This window comes from Colletotrichum godetiae, assembly GCF_030913485.1.
Source record: "Colletotrichum godetiae strain CBS 193.32 chromosome Unknown BDP55scaffold_1, whole genome shotgun sequence".
NCBI classification, from domain to species: domain Eukaryota; kingdom Fungi; phylum Ascomycota; class Sordariomycetes; order Glomerellales; family Glomerellaceae; genus Colletotrichum; species Colletotrichum godetiae.
In genome coordinates, this window is record NW_026851249.1 from 1,643,385 (window position 1) to 1,668,338 (window position 24,954).

The 24,954-nt window shown below is 51.8% G+C and overlaps 4 protein-coding genes and 2 non-coding genes across 6 annotated transcripts; 4 read left to right on the plus strand and 2 right to left on the minus strand.

Annotated features, from left to right (window-relative positions):
* Positions 1-3,007: 3,007 nt before the first annotated feature.
* On the plus strand, positions 3,008-3,916 carry BDP55DRAFT_689162 (uncharacterized protein; the record flags this gene model as incomplete). Its single annotated transcript, XM_060576708.1, has 1 exon — positions 3,008-3,916. The coding sequence occupies one exon, from the start codon at positions 3,008-3,010 to the stop codon at positions 3,914-3,916; it is 909 nt and encodes a 302-aa protein (XP_060437069.1).
* Positions 3,917-7,941: 4,025 nt separating this feature from the next.
* BDP55DRAFT_722542 (ras family protein) lies at positions 7,942-9,030 on the minus strand (the record flags this gene model as incomplete). Its single annotated transcript, XM_060578623.1, has 8 exons — positions 7,942-8,129; positions 8,182-8,439; positions 8,497-8,525; positions 8,584-8,606; positions 8,668-8,747; positions 8,809-8,835; positions 8,895-8,926; positions 8,999-9,030. The coding sequence occupies 8 exons, from the start codon at positions 9,028-9,030 to the stop codon at positions 7,942-7,944; spliced, it is 669 nt and encodes a 222-aa protein (XP_060437070.1).
* Positions 9,031-12,319: 3,289 nt separating this feature from the next.
* On the minus strand, positions 12,320-13,189 carry BDP55DRAFT_625554 (uncharacterized protein; the record flags this gene model as incomplete). Its single annotated transcript, XM_060571491.1, has 1 exon — positions 12,320-13,189. The coding sequence occupies one exon, from the start codon at positions 13,187-13,189 to the stop codon at positions 12,320-12,322; it is 870 nt and encodes a 289-aa protein (XP_060437071.1).
* A 4,320-nt stretch (positions 13,190-17,509) lies between these two features.
* BDP55DRAFT_t7 lies at positions 17,510-17,608 on the plus strand. The gene has a single exon. It is a non-coding gene; the product is annotated as a tRNA-Val (tRNA).
* A 6-nt stretch (positions 17,609-17,614) lies between these two features.
* Positions 17,615-17,686, plus strand: BDP55DRAFT_t8. The gene has a single exon. It is a non-coding gene; the product is annotated as a tRNA-Ala (tRNA).
* A 4,002-nt stretch (positions 17,687-21,688) lies between these two features.
* BDP55DRAFT_17463 (uncharacterized protein) lies at positions 21,689-23,042 on the plus strand. The gene has a single exon (XM_060565772.1). It carries the CDS (start codon positions 22,170-22,172, stop codon positions 22,911-22,913), a length of 744 nt encoding a protein of 247 aa, XP_060437072.1. The 5' UTR covers positions 21,689-22,169; the 3' UTR covers positions 22,914-23,042.
* The last annotated feature ends 1,912 nt before the right edge of the window (positions 23,043-24,954 follow it).

Sequence of the window (24,954 nt, forward strand, 5' to 3'; positions counted from 1 at the left end):
CCCACAATTGAAGCTTTCAAAGGCACGTTGGTTTCTTTTCTGCAATTGACCAGCGCGCCGTTTTCCCTCCCTCAGGTTAATTGAATGAAGCGTTTTAAGAAGAGAGGTATCGGAAGGGGTGGGATACCCTTTCTTTCTTTCTTTCTTTCTTCCTTTTTTTTTTTTTTTTTTTTTTTTTTTTTTTTGCGTTTTTGTGTTTCCCCAGCATGTTGATTTGGCATGAGTATCCGTAAGGATGCAAGATTGAAGGAAGGTTGTGTACACTGTACGACCATTGTAAACAAACTGATAATTTACCAAGTTGCTGTTGTGCCACGTTCAACAAAGTAATCCACAACGTTGCCTTGAGTCCTTGACTTCTTGAGACTGAGGTAGAGTCTTGACGACCAAAGATACGGGGCTTCTTTCAAGGTTTTTGCCAAGTCGCCGGAGGTTGAGATGGGCGGGAGCTTTGCGCTGGGATGGATTGAGCATGGGCAAGTGTCTTGTTGAGTTTCTTTCCGAGAAACTTCGCTATTTATGTAGGTAGTCAGTTGCAGGTGGGTATGTGCAGAAAAGTTGGTCTTTCTTGGCGGGTTGAAGTTTGATATCCTTTCGTGGTGGCCTGAGCGTTTTCTCGATGTCTCTCTCTTTTTCGTTCTGAACTCTTGACTATCTTGTTTTTAATAGCAAAATGTAGGTAGGTGCATTCCGCTTTACCCGTATGCTGGCCCGCGGAGAGTCCGCCTTTTATTTTCGCGTCCCCGCTGGGAATCTCTGAGTCTCGATGCTCACCCACATTGTGGTCCTGGACTCCTCGTCTGCCGGGGGCCAGCCACAGCAGGGTCGAGAATGGCGAAACTTGAAGTGCCCAGCCCGGTTATCTCAGGGCAAGGAAACATGGTCTCCATCAACGGCGGTAGTAGTTGGTAGCGCGGGGGAGAGCCCAGAATCCCTCAGGGGAGGTTTCCTCGACCATGGGCATGTACGGAGTATGGAGTACTGTCGTCTGTCTCTGCTAGAATGCTCCGGGTGCCGTTCTTCCAACATCTACTCCGTATTCCTGAGTGGATAGGAGTCTCTCACACACACTCTCTCTCTCTCTCAGTCTGTGGCTCTGCGCTCTCTCACTCTCACTCTCACTTTTCCCACGCACTAACAGATCATCCCCCCCCCCCCCTTCTCCACCAAAACACCCCTGCGATTTCTCGACCCCCTTTCCAGGCGCAGGCGTGCCAGAGCAAGGGTTCCTGCATCGGTGCCAATCCTTCCCTTCCCAAGTTCTCCCCCCGTGCCCCCCTCCTCCATCTCCTCCACCTGCGTGCCCTGCGGCGATGCCTGCCAACCTGCTTGGTTGCAGATGCCGTTCGCTTGAGCCTTGGGGGGACCAGAGTGGATTTCTCACAGTAGATGAGGGAATCGGCTCAAGGGTGATTGCGGCACCATGGGCGGGCTGTTTGTCCGGTGTCCCACAGAGGAGGAGGGGAAAGAAGGACAAAATGTGGGAATAAGGACTGGAACGATGTTCCTCAAAGTCCAAAAGTCCGGACTGAAGTGTCAGCCAAAAAGGTGTTCGTCGGGTTATCTTGAAACCCATCATCCGTTCTGGACCGTCCCGAACCCCCTGAACTTATCTGTCAGATTTCGTAGGAGAACGGTGACCTCTCATAGAGAGGCATGCCAGATACAGCCACACAGCCTCCCTCGTCCTCGTAGTACGCACACAGCAGAAGCAGCTATCAGAGTGACAGAGGAGGCTTTGCGCAAGATGCAAAGAACGCGACTACTGCCATCGTGTCGCAGTCCGGCGCGCGTTACCACGTCGGCTTACCTGCATCACATAGCACGCATCCAACGGAAAATAAGGTAGACTCGCCCGTCCCTCCCATCCCGCCATGCCCACCATCCACTTCGTGGCTCTCCCCCCCCCTTGCTAAGAAGGGCCAGCTAAGCCGCCCATTGAGGCTGTGGAGAGGACGGACCATTCTCCAGGAGTCCAGTCCAGACTGTCAAGAGAGGGAGGAGAAACGGTCAAGAACACTACTTCGTACGGAGAAGCAGGTACCGTTTAGCGTAGATGATCCCCAGAGAGTACTTACTTTGCAAGAGACACACCCACATCTGCAGAACGCACTTGGGTCCTGAGAGTAGCAATGAATAGCAACAGAGCCCACTTGGCGCCAGCGGATGCCGCTGATGGCTGCAGCATCATTACTCTAATCCCGGCCGCGCCCTGTTGGGCCTGGCCTTGGAGCAGCAGGACGAGGAAGAAGAAGAGGCAAAGAGACACCAGTCGGGGACGGCAACTGGACTGGGCTTTTGCTTTTTGGCTCACAAGTGGGTTGGCTGCTCATCCTGGATGACCCCTTCCTTGCTTTCTCCCTCGCTCTCAATCTGCCGCCATCTCACTTTACCTTACCTTCTTGTTCCTTAGCTTGGCTTACTTACTTTCTCTTCCTCATCCTCTTCCTCTCACTCCTCACCTCCTCCCCCAAAATTGCTCCTCTCATGGGCCATCCTTTCTTTCCCTTCGCCTGACTTTTCAACCTTATTCGCTCCTTTACCCGTCTACCTAGTCAGTCGCTCTCCATCGAAGGGAGGAAAAGGTTTCCCGCTTTTGTTCTGTTCTTCCTTGCTACCCACCTATACAATCTACTCGCTCCTCTTGCGAATTCAGCTGTCCGTTCCTCTTTTGGCTCATGCTCATCTTGGATTGCTCATCGCATTCAGACGACGCCAGTCGTTCTTACGTGGGCCGTTCCTCGACGCGCGCAGATATCACAGTCACGCTTCTGGCGTCGCCTGGCCTAGCTGACTCGACGGTACACTGTTGGATCCCTTTTATCTTCTCCGCGCAAGGCTTTGTGTCCGGATCCGGTTTGGACTCGCACTCTAAGCGGTTGAACCTCGACGTTCCCCTCCCCCAGAGTTCAACTTCATCCCATCTCGAAATCATCTCAAGTCGTACTTCCACAAATCCCCAGACAACGTAGACATATCTTCCACGCCGTCAACAAACCCGCCCATCATGGACTACAACCAGCATCACCACCCGTCAAACTCAATTGACAACGCCGCATATCCCGGAGACTCGAGCTACCAACCCGGCGGCCACCCCTCCAACTCCATCAGCAATGCCGCCTACCCTTCAGACTCAGCCTACCGGCCGTCTGACCCGACGATGCCCACCGACGATAAGCTCGCTATGCCTAATGCCCGTTACTCCCAATCCTACAACAACAATCGCAATGCCGGTCCCGGCGCCGCCAACAGCAGCGGCAGTACACAAGCACAAGCGCAGTTTCCGCCCTACCCAACCAATGCTCCAGCACCTTTCCAGCAGTCGCCAGGTTGGAACCAGCCGCCGAACCACGATCCGTTGTACTCTCCCGCTCGTGGGCCCATAGCACCGTGGACCCCGGATGGCATGTCCGCCGCGAACCCTAACCTCCCGCCGCCACCGCCGTACGACCCCTCGAGGCCAGGCACGGGGACCACCAACCCCTCGACGCCCCGTGATCCGATATCACCAAACCCGTCAGAGAGTGCCCTTCTCAGCGGACAGCAGCAGCAGAATGCGGCGCACGCCCCGCAACCTCAGAGTAACTACGCCAGTACTCCACAACAAGCTCCCTCACCGGCGGCAGCTCACGTAAGCGACGCGGCGCCGGGACAAGGGGAACGGAGCGGGCCACGCGCCTATTTGCAATCGATGACGGGTGGGATGCCGGCGTATGGCAATAGTCCAGGACAACTTGGCCCGGTGGCGCAAGCGAGGAAGAAGAGAAAGATGAAGCTTGGTATTCTCGCTGGCGTACTCTGCGCTGTCTTGGTGTTCCTGATCGCATTGATTGTGGGTGTGCTGGTGGGCATTGTCAAGGTCAACCAAAAGGATGACAAGCCGCCTCCGTCTAACGGACCGCCGAGGCTCTTTTAATTTGCAGACACTTCTGCGAGTGGCACGCGCTCCGTTCCCACGATATTTATGCGTAGCTCGTTACTGCCATGCCGCCCTCCAGTTCCCGGACAATTTCCTCCCAATAGGGCGATACAACTTCACCGATACCCAACTTATTTATTCCAACATATTCTCTCACTCTTTTTCTTCTTTTCTTATGTGTTCATTATAACACCACGCAAACTTAGTCTTGGCCAACTTTGCTTGACTTTGGACAACTTTGATTAATTGAGCGTCGCTTACGCAGGTGGAGGATGGATCGATGCCAGAAGAGGGGAGGACGACTACGAGGAAGCGACGTTTAATGTCTTTTTTCCCTTTTCTTTACATTTCTTCTTTTTCCCTCCTTGGAAACACACGATTTTGGAGTAAAAAGTTGACTTGAGGAACGGATTCGCGGAGGATTGAGAAACACTGGCGACGTGTATTCTTGATCTTGGACCCACCAATAGACGAAAGCTGTGGCTTTGCTGAAGAGCGGCTGCCCAATGAGATTGAAATGACATCAAGCGTTTACTTGTTCAAAGGATTTTGAATGGAAGTACTCTTGGTCCTCTTCCTTTGGGGGACCTCATGAACTGTACGGTGAAGACGGTGAAAGATGCTTTCCTTCTTACCATGTGAATGAGTCCTGTTGCTAAGTTTGGGTATTGTGATCTAAGCACCGTCGCCTGCTGTCCATTGGATGAGAAACGAGGGAGATGGATATTCGAGACTTGGCGGCCCCTTCTAGCCCGGTGAGCCAGCATCATGGATACCAGAATAGTCGCAGCTTACTGAAGGCTGCTGTTGTTTCCCTTTTGTTCATGTTCCCTTCCTTCTCCCATGGACAAGTTTTCCCTGTTGTTTACTTCACTACCACTTGGCATACTGAACACTCAAAAGTCAAACAAACGTGGAAGAGATCGAATTCTGAAAAATGTAGTACTGCTGCGACTTATGCTTGTTTTCTGTTGTTCTGATGTCTCTTTGATGAATACACGACTTATGGAATTCCAATCTAGGACGCTTTCTCTTTTGGTATGTTCGGGGATGAAAGGTATCCAGACTGCGCATCAGAAAATACCGAGAGTGGGAAGATATCAGTTGGGAATAGAAACATCAATTACTTTTCTTCCCTCCGAGACGTTGACTGTCTGCGCGGAGAGAGTGCTACTATCGCCCGCTCCGCTGCTCCAGCCTTTCTGTCCTCAGTGTTTTTCCCGGCAGCACGAGAATGAGGCAAGGAAGACGAAAGGGGGGTAGGGGCTTGGTCCGACTTGCTCTCTGCTTTTGTGCCTACCGACGGGGAAGGAGGAACTTTACGTACTGGTAGCGCGTTGGAACTGAATACTATTCGTTTGGGTTGTGTCTTGGTTTAAGTCTGAGTAGCTATGGAGGTTCAAGAAGACTGCTATGTGTGTGAGAGTGTAGGCTCGCTTCGCGCTTTGCTTGATTGGTCTAATAGTCGTATTATGCTTGTAGATTTTGCCGTGTCGACTTCTCCCATTCGTGGAGTACTTCGACTCCAAGGCCTGACTTTTATAAGTTGTGATGGCGGCTACTTGCCAATGGAGAGTCTCCTGCTTCTCGTTTCACAAAGCAGTTGATTATGGGGATGTGATAGAGGAAGGGGGGATAAACACTAGCCGGCCAACTGAAGGACCAGATCTGACATCAGCTTTGGCATTTCACGGAGCATTTTGTGGGGTCATGTCGATGGCCCAAAGAGCAAGGGCGAGAAATCTATGACAAGCATGAATTGCCCGAGCGAGTGTCAGTCCTGCGCATCCACATACCAACACTCTGACGAAGGCGTTTCGCGGCTTCAACCTGGCGGAACGGACTGGATCGATCTCTCCGCATAGGCGAACTAGAACTTCATAACGCGCAAGTCCGTGGTACAATAACCAATTCGTCATCTTTAGTGGTCTGCTGTCGAGGGTATATTCGCCTAATACGGGAGAGGTAGAACCCAGAGACAGGAGACAATGAAGCTACTTTCGTGACTGCGGGGCGGTTTGTGAGAAGCTCTCTGCGTCTCAAGTTATCTTGGTTCAGGCCAAGCAACTCGTAAATGAAGACATGACGCTCTCGCTTGGTACCTCTCCTCAAGTCGACAATATCTTTCGCTGCTAGGTCTTCCTTTGGTTCATACACCATTCGCCACAACTGAAGCAAACAGACTCTTCGGAATGCCTGACAACTAGTCCATGACGCAATGCTGCTTTCTACATTCGTACTTTCGATATGTCAGTTACTGCGACACTCTTTATGGGGCACCTTACCCATAGGTGGCAAGTAGGAAGGATGTCTCACATGCATCGACGGTGTAGGAACAGTCAGGTTGGTTGACATCTTGGCAGTCCTTTGCAGGGGAATTGGTCTCTTTCTAGCAAGCCCATCGAACGGGGAGACACTCTTGCTCCCTTGACGGCTCTCGGCCAAGAAGATAGATGGGAGCGGGACATCGAAGCTGATGCAGGTAGGTGGTGGTGCTGTCTCCTGGTTCTTCCCGTAGGTGCAAACTGACACGAGCTACAGACTTCAAAGTCCAAGGAATCAATTGCGCCTATTCCCCATGGTGACGCTCGTGATCACGCTGTGTTTATTGTCCGTTGTTCTAAAGTTGTGTTTCATCGTCAGGTACTTCTCATGGTTTGGTCATGATTAACTCTCAGCCTACGAAATGAAATTCGCTGTGGACCTTTCTTGGAGTCTTGCTTGTCGGTCATTGTTGACTGTTGGTCGTAGATTGAGTCCTCATTATCAAGTTGCCCGAACCATCTACCCTCTTTGAGATGGGCCGTTTTCGATTACGGCGTATCAATACAGGGAGAGGATATCACCTTCTCGTAATCATTCAAGCATAGAGACACATGCAGCGGACGACACGAGATGCGAAATCTCCGACATTGAAAGTCAGCTGCTTAACGACCAATCCGAACCCGAAGCCTCGGTAGACTCAGTTGACGCGTAACGACAGAGCCTCATGTAACCTGCACCAGCATACCAGGGAGAGACGGAATGTGGGCAGTGAAGGCTGCAGCAGTCACATGCTTTCGAACGTGGGCCAGCCAGCCTGCTCGTCAACGATCGTCACGTACCATTATCACTTGTCACAAATCGGACAGTTCGCCCGATAGAGCTTTACAGCTTATTCAAAGCATGCGGCCAAGAAATGCCATCAATTCTGGCCCATATGGGGGGGAGGGGAGGGGGCTGAAAGCGAGCAAATCCCCAACTCCCTTAATGGACCCCACACAGCTGCTGTCAGCCTCGCTCGCTACTTTTGTAGGACACACCCAGTTTGTTTTTCCCAACGCCCGATGAAGCCGTATCCCGCCCAAAAATCTTGTTTTTTTGGTAAGTAAAACTCCATCCCTTTGCCCTACTGTTTTGTTTTGTCTCCTTCCCTAAAGGTATGACGAGAAAAAACGGAAGATGAAAATAGAAGAGAGAATCAATGACGAAAATGAAATGAAATGAAGTAAGCTATGTGATGTGGGTGATGGGTCTTTGTCCAAAGTTCGTCCCGTCGTAAAAAGAAAATGAAAAAATTGCAAGTCTTTCTGCAGTCGGGAATCTTGCTGCTGCGATGCTCAAAGATGAATCGAAATTGATCCCCTGTGCTATCATCCAGCTGTCCTCGATGGAAGTTTGAAATGAAGTCGTAAAGCGTACAAAAGGCCGTGTCGGAAACAGGTGTAAAACTTCATTGCCGCGAATTTGATGTCGAAATTTCATGAGAGGGTATGTTGTGCCGATGAGACAATGTCGTCTTGAGCGCGAAAGATAAATGAAAAAAGAAACATGAAGGGCCTGAATGAGTGTGTCCCTTTCCTTTGTCGGGGTTGAGGCATATGAATGCCGGCTGCGGAATACGTCGAATTTGAATGTGAACCGTTTGATCCGTGGATGCTGACAATAAACAACGCCAGGTACTTCCACTTGTAGGGGAGATCCGTGGTTAGTGGGCGTCTCGGCGTTGTACATGTAGTCGATAGAAGGGCATGATCGGCAACTCAGAGGATGACGCATCGGTGACCGTCAGGGCGTCTGCGTCTTCGGTGCTTCCGCTTGGCAAAACCCATGAGGCCTGGGTTTTTCTCGTACTCGTGATCGTCGTCTTCGTGAGCGGCTTGGTTCTGAAACTTCTCGTCCTTCATGAGAAGCTGGCGGCAAATGTCTATAAATACAGCGTCGACGTTGGCTGATGAGTCTGGTTAGCACCATCTTGTCTAAATACCTCGCTATCGGCTTACTTCGTGTCCTTGCACTCGTCTCGTAGTAAGGCGCATCCCACATCTGAGAGCATGCAAAAGCCCTTTGTCTAGGTACAGACCGCTGCTCTTCCAAGTCGGCCTTATTGCCAACAATAACGATGGGGACATTGTCGTCGTCCTTGATACGGGTGATTTCCTCTCGGAGCATCTCAATCTCGTTCATTGACGAGGATGACGTGATGCTGAAGACCAGTATGAAGCCTTGACCAGATTTCATGTAAAGATCACGCATAGCAACTGGATTGACGGTCAGCCAGGGGCTTAGAGGAACTAAATGATACAAAAGTTGCTTACCGAACTGCTCTGTGCCTGCGGTGTCAAGGCTGGTCTATTGTTAGATGGATGGTCTCACGGCAGCTAAAACGTGCCCTCGTTACTCACATTTCCAAGACCACTTGCCGTCCCTGGAATGAATCGAGTCAGTGATTCGCCGCAACAAGTAGTACCCGCCCAAGATCAACTCACATCAACCTGTAGTTGTGTCCGGTAGGTGTCTTCAATTGTCGGGTCGTAACTCTCGATCCACTCATTGTGAACGAATTGAGCTTTTGCATTGGTTAGCTGAACTGCACATTTGACACGAGCATTGCGCTACGCGGCGCTCACCTGTTAAGCAACTCTTTCCAACACCTCCTAAATGCAGGGTCAGTGGGCCGCGCACGTGACAGACGTAATTCACAACAGGGACTCACCGGCACCCAGCACCACGACATGGAGCTCACGACTACACATAATCAGCTTGCGCTCCCTATAACTCTCTACCTCAAAGTTGGGCCGGCATTGTTACGGAGCATACCATGACTGATGATGCCTGTTGTGGCGTGACATGGCGTCTTTGCTGGCCAAGCTGCGACCTCGTTGCTGTTGGTTTGGTGTGTGTCCTTGCGAGAAAGATGTCTGAGCAGCTCAATTCAGATGACAGAAAAGAGCCGGGACGAATGGGTGTGTTGGAAAGGCTTCAACAGCTGGTCGTCTTCCTTTGAGGAAGGGCCGCCGGGCTGAGTACTTCACAATCGGCGCGTCATGCGGCAAGGGACGACAGCAAGGTTAAATAGATTGTCGGCGAGGCGGAGGGTTTGGTTTGGCGGAGAAGTGGTGAGGTCCGAAAGCCAGGTAGCGGAATCGAGGCTGCGGATTGCCGTGCAAATCACTCTATATCGGGAGTGGATGGGCGCGATTTCCAGAGAACGCAACAAGGTACCTGGAAGGGACGAAGGAGAATGGCGGGGGGGGTCCGGATGCAATTGTAGTTGGAGCACAGGAGTGTCGAAGTTTGAAAGTCGGGGGCTCGGGTCAGGGAGCTCTGGGTCTGGCCCGTCCGAATTGATTGGAAGAGTGGGGACCACAGGAGACCAAGGAGGGGTGCTTTAAAGGGGCCCGAGGGGAGGGGGCAAGTTGACGGGGAACGGGGGACGAGCAGGGGAATGGGAAAAATGCAAAAGCAGACTGACTGGATGCAGAGAGGGAAAGAGAGAGAGATGGGTAGAGGGGAGGCGAGAAGGGAAGTAATAGGAGAGGATAAGAGAACGGACACGAAGAATATGGAAATCCTGGAAGTTTTCAAAGACGAAGAACAAGAATGGGAAAGTAAAAGAAGAAGAAACAGACAACGACGAGCCAGGCCAGGACAAGAAAAAAAAAGAAGAGTCAAAGTCACCAACCAGCTCTCTTCCTCTCACACGCCAGCTGCCCAATTAAAAACAAATAAAGGGTGTTGGTGCAGCAGTTTTTGGTCGTTCTGTCGTCTGCAAGGGCCTCTCGCGAGCCAGCTGCGCTAAATTGAGGAGAGGATAGCTAAGGCAAGGTAGGGTAGGTGAGAGGTACCTTGCTGGGGTACTTGGTGACCTGGGCGTCTGGAGGATCCCCCCGTAGATAACTCCGTCGCAGCAGCCTGTTGTTGGCGCCCCGTGGACGAATCTGGTGAGGTAAAGTCGGGTAGTCGGGTTGGGTAAGGTAGCTGGCTGAGGTCCTGAGCGGGTACGTACAGCCTTCAGGTATAGCACAGTCGGAGCTGAGCAAGACGACGGGAGCGTAAGGGAGATGAAGGTTCACGGATACTGGGTGCCAGGCTACGTCAGTACGAATACTGAACTGCACGAGAAGGCCAGTTGCAGTACAGAGTATGGTCCCCGTTTGATGAGGGTGGGGATATCTAGAGGCAGACAAAAAGGCAAGGGAGGCCAGTACTGGTCAATGGCCGTCGATCACTGTTGCAGCTTCGCCTTGCGATGAACAATCAACAGCACCGAGAGGCTGATGAGGTCAGGTTGGTGGCTGGCTGATCTGGTTCGATAACTCTGGTCAACTAAGGTTAATTCCGCTTGCCGGCTGCCGAGATGGATGACACTGGCCATCGGACGTAGGCATTTGGAGAGAAGAAAAGCAACAAAAGAGCAAATCTGACTCATTCAGAGTGGGTTCAGCATCCCAAGCAGGAGAAGAACTCTCTTCAGGTCGCACTCGATGTTGAATCTCAGACGAGCGGCAACGAGATTGAGAGATGGTGATGAAATATGTGGAATTGGATGTGGGTGCACGCTGATAGACACAGCCGCCGGGTGACATACCGTTTTTGACCAGGGTGTCTAGTCGAGCGCGCAAACCTAGGAAGTCAAACGACTAGTCGGAGGTGAGAAGCGATTTGCGGCGAGTAGAAAGACAGGACGTAATGGAGGTGACGCGAGCAGGCAAGGTGCGTGACGGGACGCGATGCGATGCGATGTAGGTGATGTGACTGATGACTGGCAGGTGAATGGGCGAGTGAAGAGAGAGGCTTTGCCAGGCCAGTTGATGCTGACGACTGGTCGATTCGACGGGTCGACGGGAGGGACCATGCAAGACAGCCAGAGAACCAGATTTTACCGCCAACCTGAGGATGAGAATTGGCTGTGCATTGTGAGAATACAAACGGGACAGACTACCTAGATGCCGGGCTGTAGTGCTGTACCCTTGGAGAAAATCCCCACGTACTACGTAAGGTATTAGGTATGAAGGCGGAAGAGGAGCAGGAGGATGGATAGGATGGAGAGTAAGAGAAGCATGTGGAATTGTCTCACAGATTGGAAGCCTCCTGTCTCGAAATAACGGAGAGGCTGACACTACTGTCGGACGCTTGCGCGGTAGCTTCAACGTCGTCGCTATTTAGGGCAGAGAACCGGGGACGGAGCTTTGATGACTTTGTCGCAGGGCTTCAAAGGAATGGGTTTTAGCTGAAGTCGAGGTTGGCGGTCATCATTGGCGTGTTACAGTATAGGGAGTTGGGTGTGGTGGTGTGGTGCTTGAGCGTCATGTTGATCCGGGGGCCTGCGGCCGGACAACGTTGGTCAACTAAGTGCAAACGTATGAAGTACACTCATTACCTTACAATAGTAAGGTATCTAAGGTCGGGAGCGGTTGTGTTGCGACGTCCATCTTTTGGAGACTCTTTTTTTCTGTTGATTTCCCCGTCCACTCCAACTCCAATCTTTGCCGTCTTCCTTCTTTCCTGAAATGGAACTGTGCCCTTTTGGTGTGAGGCACAGCGGCGCAAGGCAAGATCCAATGGGTGTCGAAGTAGTCGAGGTAGGGTTCCAATTGGCCCCCCCCGGCAAGCGACACTTTGCCATGTCAATGATTGGGTGGGGCGGCGTGGCATCCCGCTCACACGACAGCGGCGGCGGGGATTATTGAGGAAGGTCCTGAGGATGAGGTGCTTGCTGGCCTCTGACTTTTGGCTTCTGGCTTGTCTCTTCGCGGAGGCGGAGGCGGGAAAAGAGGATGCGATGCCGTGCCGTCTCTTGGCTGCCTTTTTGGCCGAGGCCGACGGGATCCAAGTAGAGTGGTATTTGGCTCAAGTAAGGTAGGTTGGTAGGTACTTTGTTTCTGTGACCAGCTTCCAACAAGCCATGGCTTACGTAGGTAGAGTACGGATAGAGGAGACATGACACCTCGGGATACATCTTCAGATTGACAGTAGACTGGATACTATGGAATAGTGGCCGGATAGGTAGGGTACGAATACTCCCGTAGTCTGTACGTATGCGTATCCGTATGCATAGCATAGACCATGGCAGTCTGTAAAGCAACCTCTTTTCGGCCGGCACTTTTTGAGCTGTCGACAGGCTCAGAGTCCGTGGGTTCAGCATGGGAACGGGTCTCTGTCCCAATGTAGCTGAGTCAGGGTTTGTCTGCCGTTTAGCCAGAGCAAGACTCCAGTTGGGTGCAGCGCGCACGAACACAGCTCCTGCATACCTAGGTGGGACTCTCCAGTCTTGTCCCACCCGTCCCATGTGGTGAGGTTCCTCTCTTCCCATGTGTCTCCAGGGCTAAGGGGAGAGAGGGGGCGACGCCGCGACGCCGCGACGCCGCAACGCCGCAACGGAGGTGGCAGTGTGCCATAGGTAGTGCGTATGTACGAACAGTCGAGGCGGGCAGTTTGTGTGGGCTCTGGATAGTCGCCGGGCCTCTCACGGGCAAGCAAGGCCATGGCCGCCATGCGCAGACGGGCTCTCGAGCCCCTCCCCGGGCAGTGTCGAGCAAAAGTTGACAGGACGTGTGGTGCCCTGGTCCTGTGGATTTCAGGTCGCAGTGGATTGCCGAGAAGGCATGTTTTAGCGCGCTCCGTGATGTTTCCGTTTCTGCTTCCATCCCATGTTCCCATGTTCGTTCGTTCCGCGGATGGAGTCTTGCTGCGTGCTAGGAACTGCGTGCATGGGAGATAGTGGGTACCGAAAGCGCAGGTGGACAGCTGCAGGTGCAAGAGCAAAGATGCAGATGGATGGATGGATGGATGCTTGCCCCATTGCTTACCTTGAGGCTTGAGATACGGACTGTCAGTGTCAGGTATTCGTACCTTACCCTTCAACGTGGTGTCTTGGGACAGGGAAGCAACCAGCTCGTGGTTTATCCCCGAGTCCCCAGTCTCTCTTGCCTCACCTTCCTGGTTTTCTGCCAGACTGCCACTGCCTTCCTTATACACTATCCGCAGTGTACCCTCACAGTTTCTCATTTCTCACTATGACTGAGGCAGGCGCGCGATCCCCCCGGCCCCAACATGGAAGGGACATGGAGACATGCGGCTGTCGTTCTTTCCTTCTCCTTTTCTTTGCGTCCTTCCTTCCTTTCCCATGCCGCGCCATGCCTTCCCTGCCGTTTCCTTTTCCAGGCATCCCACAGTGTACATGCCATCACCATCATCATCCATGCCTTCCTGGGCTGTCTCCGTCTCATTCTTTCCCAACATGAACTTCCCGTCGCTACTTTACTTGATAGATTTACATTGGATTCCATTTCGACGGCCCGAGTTCATGTGGTAGTCACTGCGTCATAGACTTGATACAAATGCATACCTCAAGTACCTCACTTTCCTTTCTGAACAACTCACTTCACTACTCGTCGTCTTATGTGACCATGTTTAGTTGCACCTGCTTGCTTCAGCCGTGATGCTCCTTCACCCCTATTCTCTTAGATATAATCCACGGCCTTGACCCAGGACTCACTTGGAAACTTCCAGTTTGCTACAAGTGTCAGTTGGATTGGGGAGGCACATGAGAAGGTACCCAGGCAAATATCTCCACTCAAGGTCCCTCGTACCCCACAGCAGTGAGCTTTCCAACCTCGAACTTTGACTTTGCCTGTACAGAGTATCACGCAGCTTCAACCACCTTAGCTCTTACTGCTCGATCCTTCCTCGTTGCTGCAAGGCTGTCATCCTGGCAGGTAAGTCTAGGCGACGCCGCGATGGGATCAGTGTTGGAACTTGGCCCAACTTCCAAGACGACACCATGAAGCACCGCCGCACTCAAGCTCTCGACTACATGCAGGTGCCATACCATTGAGGAATACATCCTGCGACCTGCAACCTGCATCGATGCCAGTCTCCCAGTCTCTGTACCTTGCCTTAGACTCGGTTTTTTTTTTAAAAAAAATCTCTCAACTCTTCTAGACGCATCCACTCTGCCCACATTGTCTCGACTTCTCCTGCATTGCGGCCTGTCCCTGTCAACCCAGGGCAGGCCACTATGCACTTCATCGAGAAGAATCGTCTTCCATCTACTAGACTTTTGCTCTTCGTCCGCGCAAGCAATGAGGGGTTGTTCCGATAATCCTTCTCTTTTTCACAAAGCTTCAAGGCCACGTTCCGTCCTCGATAGTCGATACCCAACGATGTGTTCCCGAACGATCCGCCACGACCCTCCCAATAGCTAGGTACCCAGTGACCAGAGACTCTACACTCCAATCTCGACTAGCACAAGCTTTACACGGTCTCTCGGCACCACAGAGCTTCAGATAAAGTGCAGCAAGGGCCACAAACGATCTGCGGGTTGGATACGGTCATCGACCGAGGCCCGGAGCCGAGACACTGGCCAGGGACGCTGCTTAGCAGCTAACCTCTCTATCTAGCCATTGCAACGTCGCAACCGTTGCTGAAATTCCGCTTCCATGACAGCCAACCATCCCAGTGCCTCGTCCTGGATATACGCGGTCGACTACCTTACTTGAGTTCATCCGAGGCAAACCAACACCGCCACAAAATTACTCCAACTAGAGACAACTCGTGGTCGGTCGTTACTTCGCCAATCATGGCGTCCAATTCCCTCGCCTCACCCGTCACCTCGGTTCGCGAGGGGATAGAGAAAATTCTTCCCTCTCCAGAATAGCCTGATCTCGACTACTGACGACCGAGCATGCGCCCCTGCATCTTGTACCTGAGAACCGACTGGTGGGATTCCGGGGTCCCCAGGATGGATGCTAGCCGCAGATGCGAGTGTACTAATAGACACTTCGTTGCTCGCGCGCCCCTCCCATTCAAGTTCGAGTTCCTGTTCCCGATACAGCCAAGGACACCACTACGCGTGGCGGACTCATCCCATGACGATGAAGCCTGAAGGGGGGCTCGCAAAACTAAACTCTTATGCCTCGTCTAGACGGTCTGGTTCTCGGCGCCTTCCCTGTCGTTTTCTTTACGTTGCATCCGACTTGATCTCCTACTTTGGTAGCTGACCCGAATCCGGCATGTGTGATTGAGTGCTCGATGCAGCGACCGATCGTCAACCATGTCCTCGGGCCGCGTCGTTGTCGTCAAAACGTCACTCCCGCAGCCCATGGTCGCCCAGATCGCCAGCTCCTTCAGACCTTGCAGACCAGGCCAAGCCAGAGATTATTGGCCCCAAGGATCATTCCTATCCCCTCCCTATCTCCGAGTTGGCAGCTTCTGAAGAACAGCCTTTGCTCAAACCGGAGAACCAATCTGCTAGGTTCCATACTCGACAAACGACGTCTAGGGCCTGGTCTATTCCACCTCTTCCAATGTGAGCTGTCAACTTCGCTTCCTGGATGATCCCCTGCCCGATCCCCCGTCTCGGTCATTGCAGTATAGTCTATGGAGCATATCCAACGACTCTGGTACGATAATCGTCGGCTTGATGTTCTCAGTGGCTGCCCCAATAGCTACGTGGAGATATCTCAACAAATCATACCCATAGAAAAGTCTCTTACACTACAGAGTCAAGAGGTACGGATAGACGAGGAGACTCTTCACACCTAGGCGCTCTGACCACATCTCCGCCATCTCACCTTTCCACGTGGCTAAGATGAGATGGACTGCACCATCACCACGCTAACCAGTTGTGTCAGTCCACCTTTGAGTTTCAGGCAGGAACTCTAAATTCTCTGGTTGCCAACTCGTGCAAGCCTTCCACGACCAAGTCAATGCGGCCGGTGCTAGTCACAGTTGCTAATAAATGCTCGGTCCCCAAGTCTTCGGTTTAATATCCTGGGGCTTCATTTCGATATTGATGCAGTACTATGTTTTCCTTAAAAAATCGTCTTGGATGCCCGGCGATATCTCTTGATAGTACGGTCTTGCTCGGTCTTTGATGGCCCAGAGCAAAGGCTTGAGGCATCCTGGTTTCCTTGCTCATCAAGAGGCATTCTACCTATCTTACTTGGATTGAGATGTCCCACCAACGATTACTTAGGACGCTGCAAGCACAGGCCCAGCAAAAGAAACGCCAGGCCATTCATTCCATGGATTTCCCAGCGACAGTATGTGGAGGATCTGCACCCGCATGAGCAACATGGACAAATCATCTGGTCCTTGACGGGATCTCCAGCCGAACACGCTTTGCAATGCCGAACTCTCGAATTTGTCGAGTGCGTATCTAGCTCGCTGCTGCCATACTGCAACGCACTGACCAATGTGGCTATATTGGGCTTTTTGAGGCCCGAGCAGTGACATTCCGCTGCCACATGCTCCGAATGCGAGGACGAAGCAGTCATGAAGTTGCCCCAAGTATGTTGAAGGTATAGCAGACTGTCCCATGGCATGCTTTCACATGTTTCGGGAGGCGCGGAACTTCAGGTGAACACCTCCGTCAGTTGACGTCTCAGCCCGAGTACGAGATCAGAGCTATCGCGGACGGCAGATGTTCTCGAGGACTGCACTGAGGACACTAGGTCTCGATACCTAGGCATTCGGGCACACGACTTGGAAGCCACACCAGCTTTCGCCATGTCACCTCCTCGTCTGTCCGGAGACATCATGAATCCACATAGCTCATTGACTGGAGAAAACTTCCAACGGAGCAGGGAGCTGGTCGTTTGTACGACTGGCAAGCACATGAGAGCCCCTCAGTGCGTTGCCGTTGCTGCGTGTAAGACGCCCCCATGGATCGGTGTGTCGTCTATTCCAATGCGGCTCACGCGTGCCCTACTTTTGTAGCACCCCACGCCGCAGCTGCATGCAGGTCGTCGTCATGGCCGGACTTTGGACAGCTTTCGGAGAATATTGCGAGAAAATTGACGAAAGGCAGCGTGGGGGGTTGGCATTACCGAGAAGCAAAGTTGTCTGGATATACGGCACCATTCAAGATATCGTCTTATCAGGCCGGGCATCTACCAAGATGAGGAAAACCCAGACCTCCTTACTACCTTCCCCGAACGGTCTGGTCAATTTTCTGCATCACGATTGTCACCATTATCGACTTTAGAGGTTGCAGCGCCCCCGACTCTTCCCTCGCCCTAGCCAGACGACGGGGTCGGAAACGAAACATGAAATCACATTGCAGGTACCTTGCTCAAGCGAGATCACAACCATGATCCCAGAATTCGATTCGGTGGATAGTGGGAGTTTCTCTGACGAGACATCGGGCCGGTACTGATTGGGCCTGCATCAAACGACCCACCACATCCGGCATGAACCAGACTTTTCTGCAGCGTGCCTTAGGGCCCCGCTTCCGCAACCAAGCGGGTCCCGCCGTTCACCGCGCACAACTCGATTGCTTGCATTGATAAAGCGCTATTACGCCGATTTCCTTCAACAATAACTGGTCTGGTGGTGTAGTTGGTTATCACGTCAGTCTAACAGATTCGGGGCAACTCGAACTGAGCACACTGAAGGTCTCCGGTTCAAGTCCGGGCTAGATCATCCAATGGGCGATTGGTTTAGTGGTATAATGACCGCTTAGCATGCGGTAGGTCCTGGGTTCGATTCCCAGATCGTCCATCTTTTTGCTCATTGCGGCGATGTGATGTGTTGGTTATGCTTTTGTTTTGCCCTTGGCTTGGATTTGTGCGGCGAGACTTACTTTTCAGCCTGGTAGAGTCGGGAAAGCCAAAGCCGGAAATGGGAGTTGTCAGACTCGGCCGTACTTGTGTGCCTTTTGATGAGGAGGATTTGCGAGCTGTCAGTTCTGATGTTGTAGCAATGACCCGTCGCTTCCATGAGATGAGCCGTTTGAAGGAAGGTCGTGCATGGATAGACCTCTGAAATCTTGTTCGGAAATGAGACCTGAGCATGATATAGCTTAAGGGAGTAAGTCGAGAGCCTATCAGTGAGTGTACAATTACATCCGATAACCAGAGACCAGCAAGTTCATGAAGGGAAGCTTGGCTAGGCGACGGATCAGTTTGGTGGACCCTGGGACTCAAAAATGAAGGGTGAGGAGATGCCTTCTCCGCGAGGACGAGTTACGTCTATGTTACTGATTATCAGTGTCGGTAACTGCTATGGTACGTAGGGCTGGCTAGGAACAAGCTATTTACTTCCGAACCATTGTAAAATACAGGTTACCAAGGATTGACTTCAAGGTCACGGTCATACTTGATTAATCCATCCATGTCGAGTCTGTTGTCTCGGTTGAAAGTTAAGCCTTTTCGTCCTTTCCGAGTACTCTCCTCCTATGCATTAAGGCTGATGATGTCTCGCTCTTTTCTATCCACTTTTGTACGCTCTAATCCATGGTTCTCTAAGCTTCTTCTCTGTGGCTCGCTGCTGGTGTAGCGTCTTTGTGGGACTATGCCTGTGTTGATCGCAAATAGCATGGGCAACCACGAGAATGATAACTGTTGCCACTTTGGGTTTGCCTACTTGTATGTGTCTGCTTCATGGGCACGTATATATTTTTTTTGGATATTGGTAACCTCGGCAGGCGCGCACGAAGTCATGCAGGTCATGCTCCCCCACAGCCACTTCAAGACCAGATTGCCGCTGTATACGGATACTACTCCGACATTTTGACCAAAGTATCATTGCAGATATATGTGAGGATTCTCCAGCCCCTCTGACCACTTATCAACGCCCAGGTATGGAGAGCGTGGTTTAATATGGCAATGATCACTACAAGAAAAGGGTCTATTAACTTTTGAGTTAGGAACTCACCATCTAATTGTGCGACTTGAACACCCTCACTGGGTGTTGTCTCTCTATACTGAGCGTGTGATATGCGAGGATCAATGCAAGATGTCGTCGGTCTCCGCCCTAGTAAGCTTCACCATGGTCGGCTTAGCGCTCCCTTTCTGGATGGCGGACTTGATCTTCTTGCTTGGCTGGAAAGGGTGAAGTTTCAATGCCATAAGAGTCGACCAGAAATGACGACAAACGCGAGTATCTTCCCTCGATACACCTCGCGTCCCCCTGCATATTCCCCCTGAATCAGACCAAGGACGACGACGGCTACCGCGGTACACGACGTTATCTATTCATAACGTGATGGTCCCATCTCGACGACGACATGAGACTGGTTACCTCACCAGCATCGCCGAGACAGTAAGACATGCGTTTGCGTAACACCGCCGCGAGCAGCGCGAGAAAGCCAGTGACATGTACTCGGCTGACGCGTTGGCAGTGAACGAGGACATGGCCAGGCTGCGCGAATCTCGCCGGCAGATGGGAGGCAACCTTAGTATTTAATTTTAAGTCTGCTCAAACGCTGGTTCCTCAGGCGCTAGGCAGTGCTCGGTATCGTTTCCGCAGTATAGATACTCATTATAAGTGGCAACCTTGGTATGTGATAGCAGTAAAGTTTGGTCAGAGAGCGGACCAAGACATGCCGCTGCTCTCATACCATTGATCTCGTGTGTCTGCTAAGAGGATCGTATTTGATAATCGTAATACTGCAGTACGTGTGTCATTTTTCAGGTAGGAGTTGTATACTTTTAGATCTCAGCTCGTTTATCCTCATACTTACTTTGAGATAGAAAGGGAGACGATGTAACGCGCGCATGAAAACTCGGTATTCAAAATTGTATGCTACAAGTAGGCAAAGCCCCTGTGATAAGAGTGGTAAGTGGCATACGTGAGCCACTATGATTCGGCATGTTGGGGTTCTGTTTTCACAGCCAAGTTCAAATTGTCTCAAGTCCACGATCTCACAAGTCCAAGAGCCATACGATTGTTACAATTCCAGTGAAATGAGCTGAATCAGTTTCAATCTTAGCGATGAATCAAGTACAAGTCTAGAAGGGCGATGGGAACGAGCTGAAGTGCACAATAGTCCATCTCCAAATCGGTGTTTGACTGTGTCTAGGGTCGAACTAGCAAAGCATAGTGAACGAGACGCCAAGAGCATTTGAAGACTTTGATAGTCGAGTGGAAAACATCCCAACTGAGCTGAGGTACCTGAATGGCTCACTTCTTTTCTTATCATAGGAATCTACTTAGGCTAAGTGTGAACGTAAAACGTTATTATTGGACATATAATTGAGATGGTTGAACAAAAATTCGCCCCTTTTGCGGTGTTTGGAGAGTGCCTTACCATTACCTCCATGGCTGTAGATTGCCTTACTCAGTCGAGGAAATGTCCGCCCCGAGAATGAAGCGAGCGAAGAGGATACTGGACGCTGTGCCACAGAGGAACTACTTAGAATGGAAACTATGAGTTTGGGCTTGAACATGATGCTCGTTGACTAAAGAAGTTTCTAGCTTCTTGCTATTGCAACACCGTACCCTACACTCACTAGACTTCGTCTGCTTTGATGTGGACCTTGGTATACTATGAATAAAAACCCTAAGCCTGTATGATACATCATCCCATATGAAACAACCATAGTCATGTGCGCGAGAGAAATCTTCTTTCAACCATAATATTTCAGACCGAAACCATCCATCAGGATATAAACCAAGCCGATGCTTTCCGCTTACCCCCATGCTCCAGGATCATATAAAATGTGTCTCCTTATAGATATCTGCTGTCCCACCTCAATTCTCCCAGCTGATCAAGTCGTGTCATATCAGGCTTCAGCCCCATCTCAAGCCAAGATACCTTACCGAAAACCATCTTACGGCGTGACAATACCTCATCCCCACATCTTCCAACCATCAGGTTACACCGCGGCGACAGTCGTGTCCGCTTACAATCTTGTTCGACACGCTGTGGAGGCGTAACAATCAGAGAGGTGGTCACATGGCGGTTGTCGGGGCCCGCACCGGTGGAGGTTACGCCCACACCGGCCCCACCACCCATCGGTCCCGGGCCCGGATCGCCGAGATATTGGCGCGCGCAGTGGGATTGTTGGTCACTTCCCTCCTGATCGGAACAGAAGCAAGATGAGACGAGGGCAAGCAGCCTCTCTGGGCAAAAAGTCCAGACCGATCGCCGCCACCTCCGCGTTCCCTCCTATCTCGACACCCTCCATGATTTTTAAGCGAACCAAACATTTGAAGGCGCCAGAGGTAAGGGCGTCCACACGACCATGCCAACATCATCTCTTTTCTTTCCCATTCTTCAGCAGCCTTCTCGTCAAACATCCCCTTTCAAGCAACTTGCAGATGACAGATTTACTCTTCAACGCCGGAAATCGAACAACTGACAGTGATTGCTCCCCGGGGTAATCACAACGTGACAGTTTCCTCCCTCCCTCCCATCGCCTCTCACACATCTTTACCCCTTGCCACTTCATCCTGCCTTAGCGGCCGGGCCTCGGTTCCAGCTTACCCCCCTCCTCAACCTCTACCACCAGTACCGCCCAACTTGTGCGCACGAAATAAACGTCGACCTCTTCCTTCTCGAATCTCACTCACCTGCCCTCACCGGTCCCGTCCCGTCCCTAGACGCCGCCCCTCACCGGTGAAGCCCATCCCGCCAGCCACAGTCCGTCCTCGCCGACTAACAGCTGGTCACCACCATCACCACTGCACCTGGATGACACGAATGCCACCCTCCCGCAAGACTCTTGGTACGATACTTGGCCCATCTAGCACTTTGACCGGAGCAGTTAAAGGGTCGTGTCGGGAGCGTTAGGGAGAAGAGCCGTCCCCTACCGCCGCGCCGTCGCTAGTCCTGGCGTTGGTGCCCTCTACCCATCCTTCACAAACGCTTTCTCCAATCTTCCCCTTCTCCTCTGCATCTATACAGTACTTCTGACTGGCCTTCGTCTTGCACACCACACGATACAACAAATAATCGACAATGTCGCTGTCACGCCCTCATTCGTCCGTAATGTTTGCGTGCCACACCGGGGATATTTTGGCCTAGAACACGTCAGAACGGGCCAAGGTAGCGCGAGCGCGCCCGCGTCCCATGGCGTCTGTGCCGCAGGATAACAGGTTCTGTAGGTTCATTCACAGATATGCACTCGCAGCCTGCTGTTGCGTCTTGCACTTTTCCCATCCTGAGATGCATTGCTTATCGATGAACTGTCTCTGCTCACTGGCACAGGCATCGCGTTTCACTTTCATGGCTGTCGCATGATCCGGAGCAAAGCCCTCGATGATGACTCGACCTCTGATTCTGATTTCATCCTCCTCACATCTCTCCCCCACGGAAAGCGTTTCTCGATATCTCAATATCCCACGTAATCATCTGAACCTCTGCCAGAGGCTGCAGAACGTTGAGAACCTCGGGTCGTGCAATTGCCGGCATCCCACAATCCAATCCTCTCAAAACATCGATTTTACCTATACGCGCGCGCGCCGCGAGGCACAGCAAATAAAGTCCCATCAGGGCGATGGCCCAAGACTTCCAAAGTCCAACTGGCACCACCATCACTTTCATCCCATCACCACCAACTTGCGACTCCCACGCTTCAGGTTGATGGTAGCCTCCACACCACCAGCCAGGCCCCTGGCAACCAATGATTGGCAGCAGGAGGTAGGGTTCCATCCAATGAGCAAGTATGGTACCACTACATACATGTATGGCGCACCCTTCAAGAATGCTGGATCACCATCATCATCCCAAATTAATTCAACGTGGGTTGTCTCGGACGCCACGATCATCGCAAGCCATTCTTTGTGGATGGGTGTCGACCACAGAACGGGTTTCCGAGACACGCTTCTTTTGCAACCCTTCGAAATGCCATGTTGCGAGGACTGGCAATGTCGTCGGGGCACTCGATGCATACGACGTACAGCCCTTTTCCAAAGTCGTTACTGCCAGCGAGGGAAGACGTTGGACCTTACCGCGCGCAGGCTGCAAGGTAATTTGCCGCGGGACTGCAGATTTTACCGGTGAGAAAATGTTCGAAACAACGAATGCATATTGTGTGTCTTCAAACGGCGGTTTACGGGATGCGAGGTTGTGATCAATCACACGATTCCTCGGACGTATGGGCCCAACCCCGCCTGAGCCAAACGCTTCGGAGGCAGCTCCGGCATCCGGCTTTACCTCTGCATCACATCACGCCTCACAAGCGCAAACCACCTCGGTCGGCAACGATTTCTTTCTTGATTTACTCAAGAACCATTGGTATTTGACTACTTCGCCCGATTCCTATTGCCGTCTAGGAAATACAACCTTACTGCTGTGGGAAAATGTTGGTGAAAATTGTTCCCGTCCATCCGGTGTCCAGCCCCCTGTCCTCCGAAACCCACAACTGATGAGAGTTATGCTGGATAAACTCCCAAGTGAAAGAAGCCGCACGTTGCTCTTGATAGAGAGCATCTGCCGTATCCAAATGATGTCGCAGATGCAATAGTGTACCGGCAGCCTCCCTCCCCTATGAGCAAAGGACAAGGACTGGGGTTCCACCTTATGCCGAAGTTTTGATGTCTTCACGTGGATCGACTGGGGTTCAAAGTGGCGCATCCTTCTTCTTCCCCCGCCTCGCGCCTCGGCGCCTTCGTCCCCTTTACACCGAAGCTCGGCATCTCTCCTTCGAGGAAAGCCCACCACCGGCTTCCATCGCGAATATTGAACCATGAGGCATGAGAGCGGACATATCTCTGCAGATACAAGTATAATATGTAGGGATCCTCTGTACGGAGTACAAAGTACACGCTCATAAGCAGATGGCCCCACAAGGCTCTAGACACCCCGGTCTCCGCCGACACTGTGACACCGGACCTGACGTGGTTCGTGCCTGTCAATCAGCGGGGCTCATGATTGTCCACATGCCCACCGACCCTATGTACTGCGTACCTGGCCACCTGGTCGCTCAAGATCGTCATTCACTTTATCCTCAATTAGCCAATCGAAAAGTGGCAAGAAAAGAAGGGCAGGTTATGTCATCAGCAAATCAAAAACTCCTTTCTTTGGCCTATGAGAATCCCATAAGGGGGTATGTTCGCTCCCACAATGTGCTAGTCAAAGTTCGGTCCCAGTCAGTGTAGGGAAAGGGGGGGATAGATAGGGAAAACTGACGGGTTGGGAAGGGGGAAAACAAATCAGAGAAGAAAATGAAATCAAATGAAACATGACAATGCCCCTCGAGGACCAGGACTGGAACAATCCTTTCCAGTTTCCTGAACCCCCATTTGTGTCCCTACCAAACCCTTGGATGTGTGATGATGAGGTCCCTTCCGTCTTGATGCCGAACGATAACCCCGATGATGCGTATCCGTAAAGTTTGTGCGTAACAGCTCGATGCAGCCTGACCTCCATAAACCATCCATCCAGTGATGGTCCTCACCTGGCCCAACGAAAGGTTCTGACGTGACCAGAAAGTGTCGCTGCCAGGTGGCTCTCCCATGGCCCCATGCCCGCGGCGGTTCTCCCTACTCCACCTTCCATCTTCTGGTGGAGCGTGCCTTTTATATCTCGTACATGCGTTGAGTGAAACAAACGAAAGAGTTCTCCTGGACTTCCATGCCATGTTTTTTCGTTTTGGTTGGCGAGTGCTGCGAGATCAACCGAGTCCATTCGCGCTCTCTTCTGTGCTTTTGGGCGTTTTCTCTTTTGGGGTGAACTCATGCCATGCTCCCAAGACTCAATACAACGTTCCCTTCCCATACATCAATCGCTAGTCGCTGTGCCAGTAAATATCCCATTCTCTCGCGAGAACCTCGAACCCGTAGCCCCAAATCGTCAGGACGCCTCGCGAAGGCATCTCCGAAAATGCCGAACCTAAGAACTCCATCCTTGAGTCGTCGGCACTGGGTATTTGTTGTCCGAAGGGCATGAGACCAGATTCCCCAAAGTTCGTCTACCATAGTAAATGTCCGTTCCACGCGCCGTGCTGAATGAAAATAAAGAAACCCAAACCGAAATTGATTGGTAAACGAAGGAAAGACAAGGCCAAGAGAAAGCCTCAACCGAACTGTAGTCTGGTGTCCGA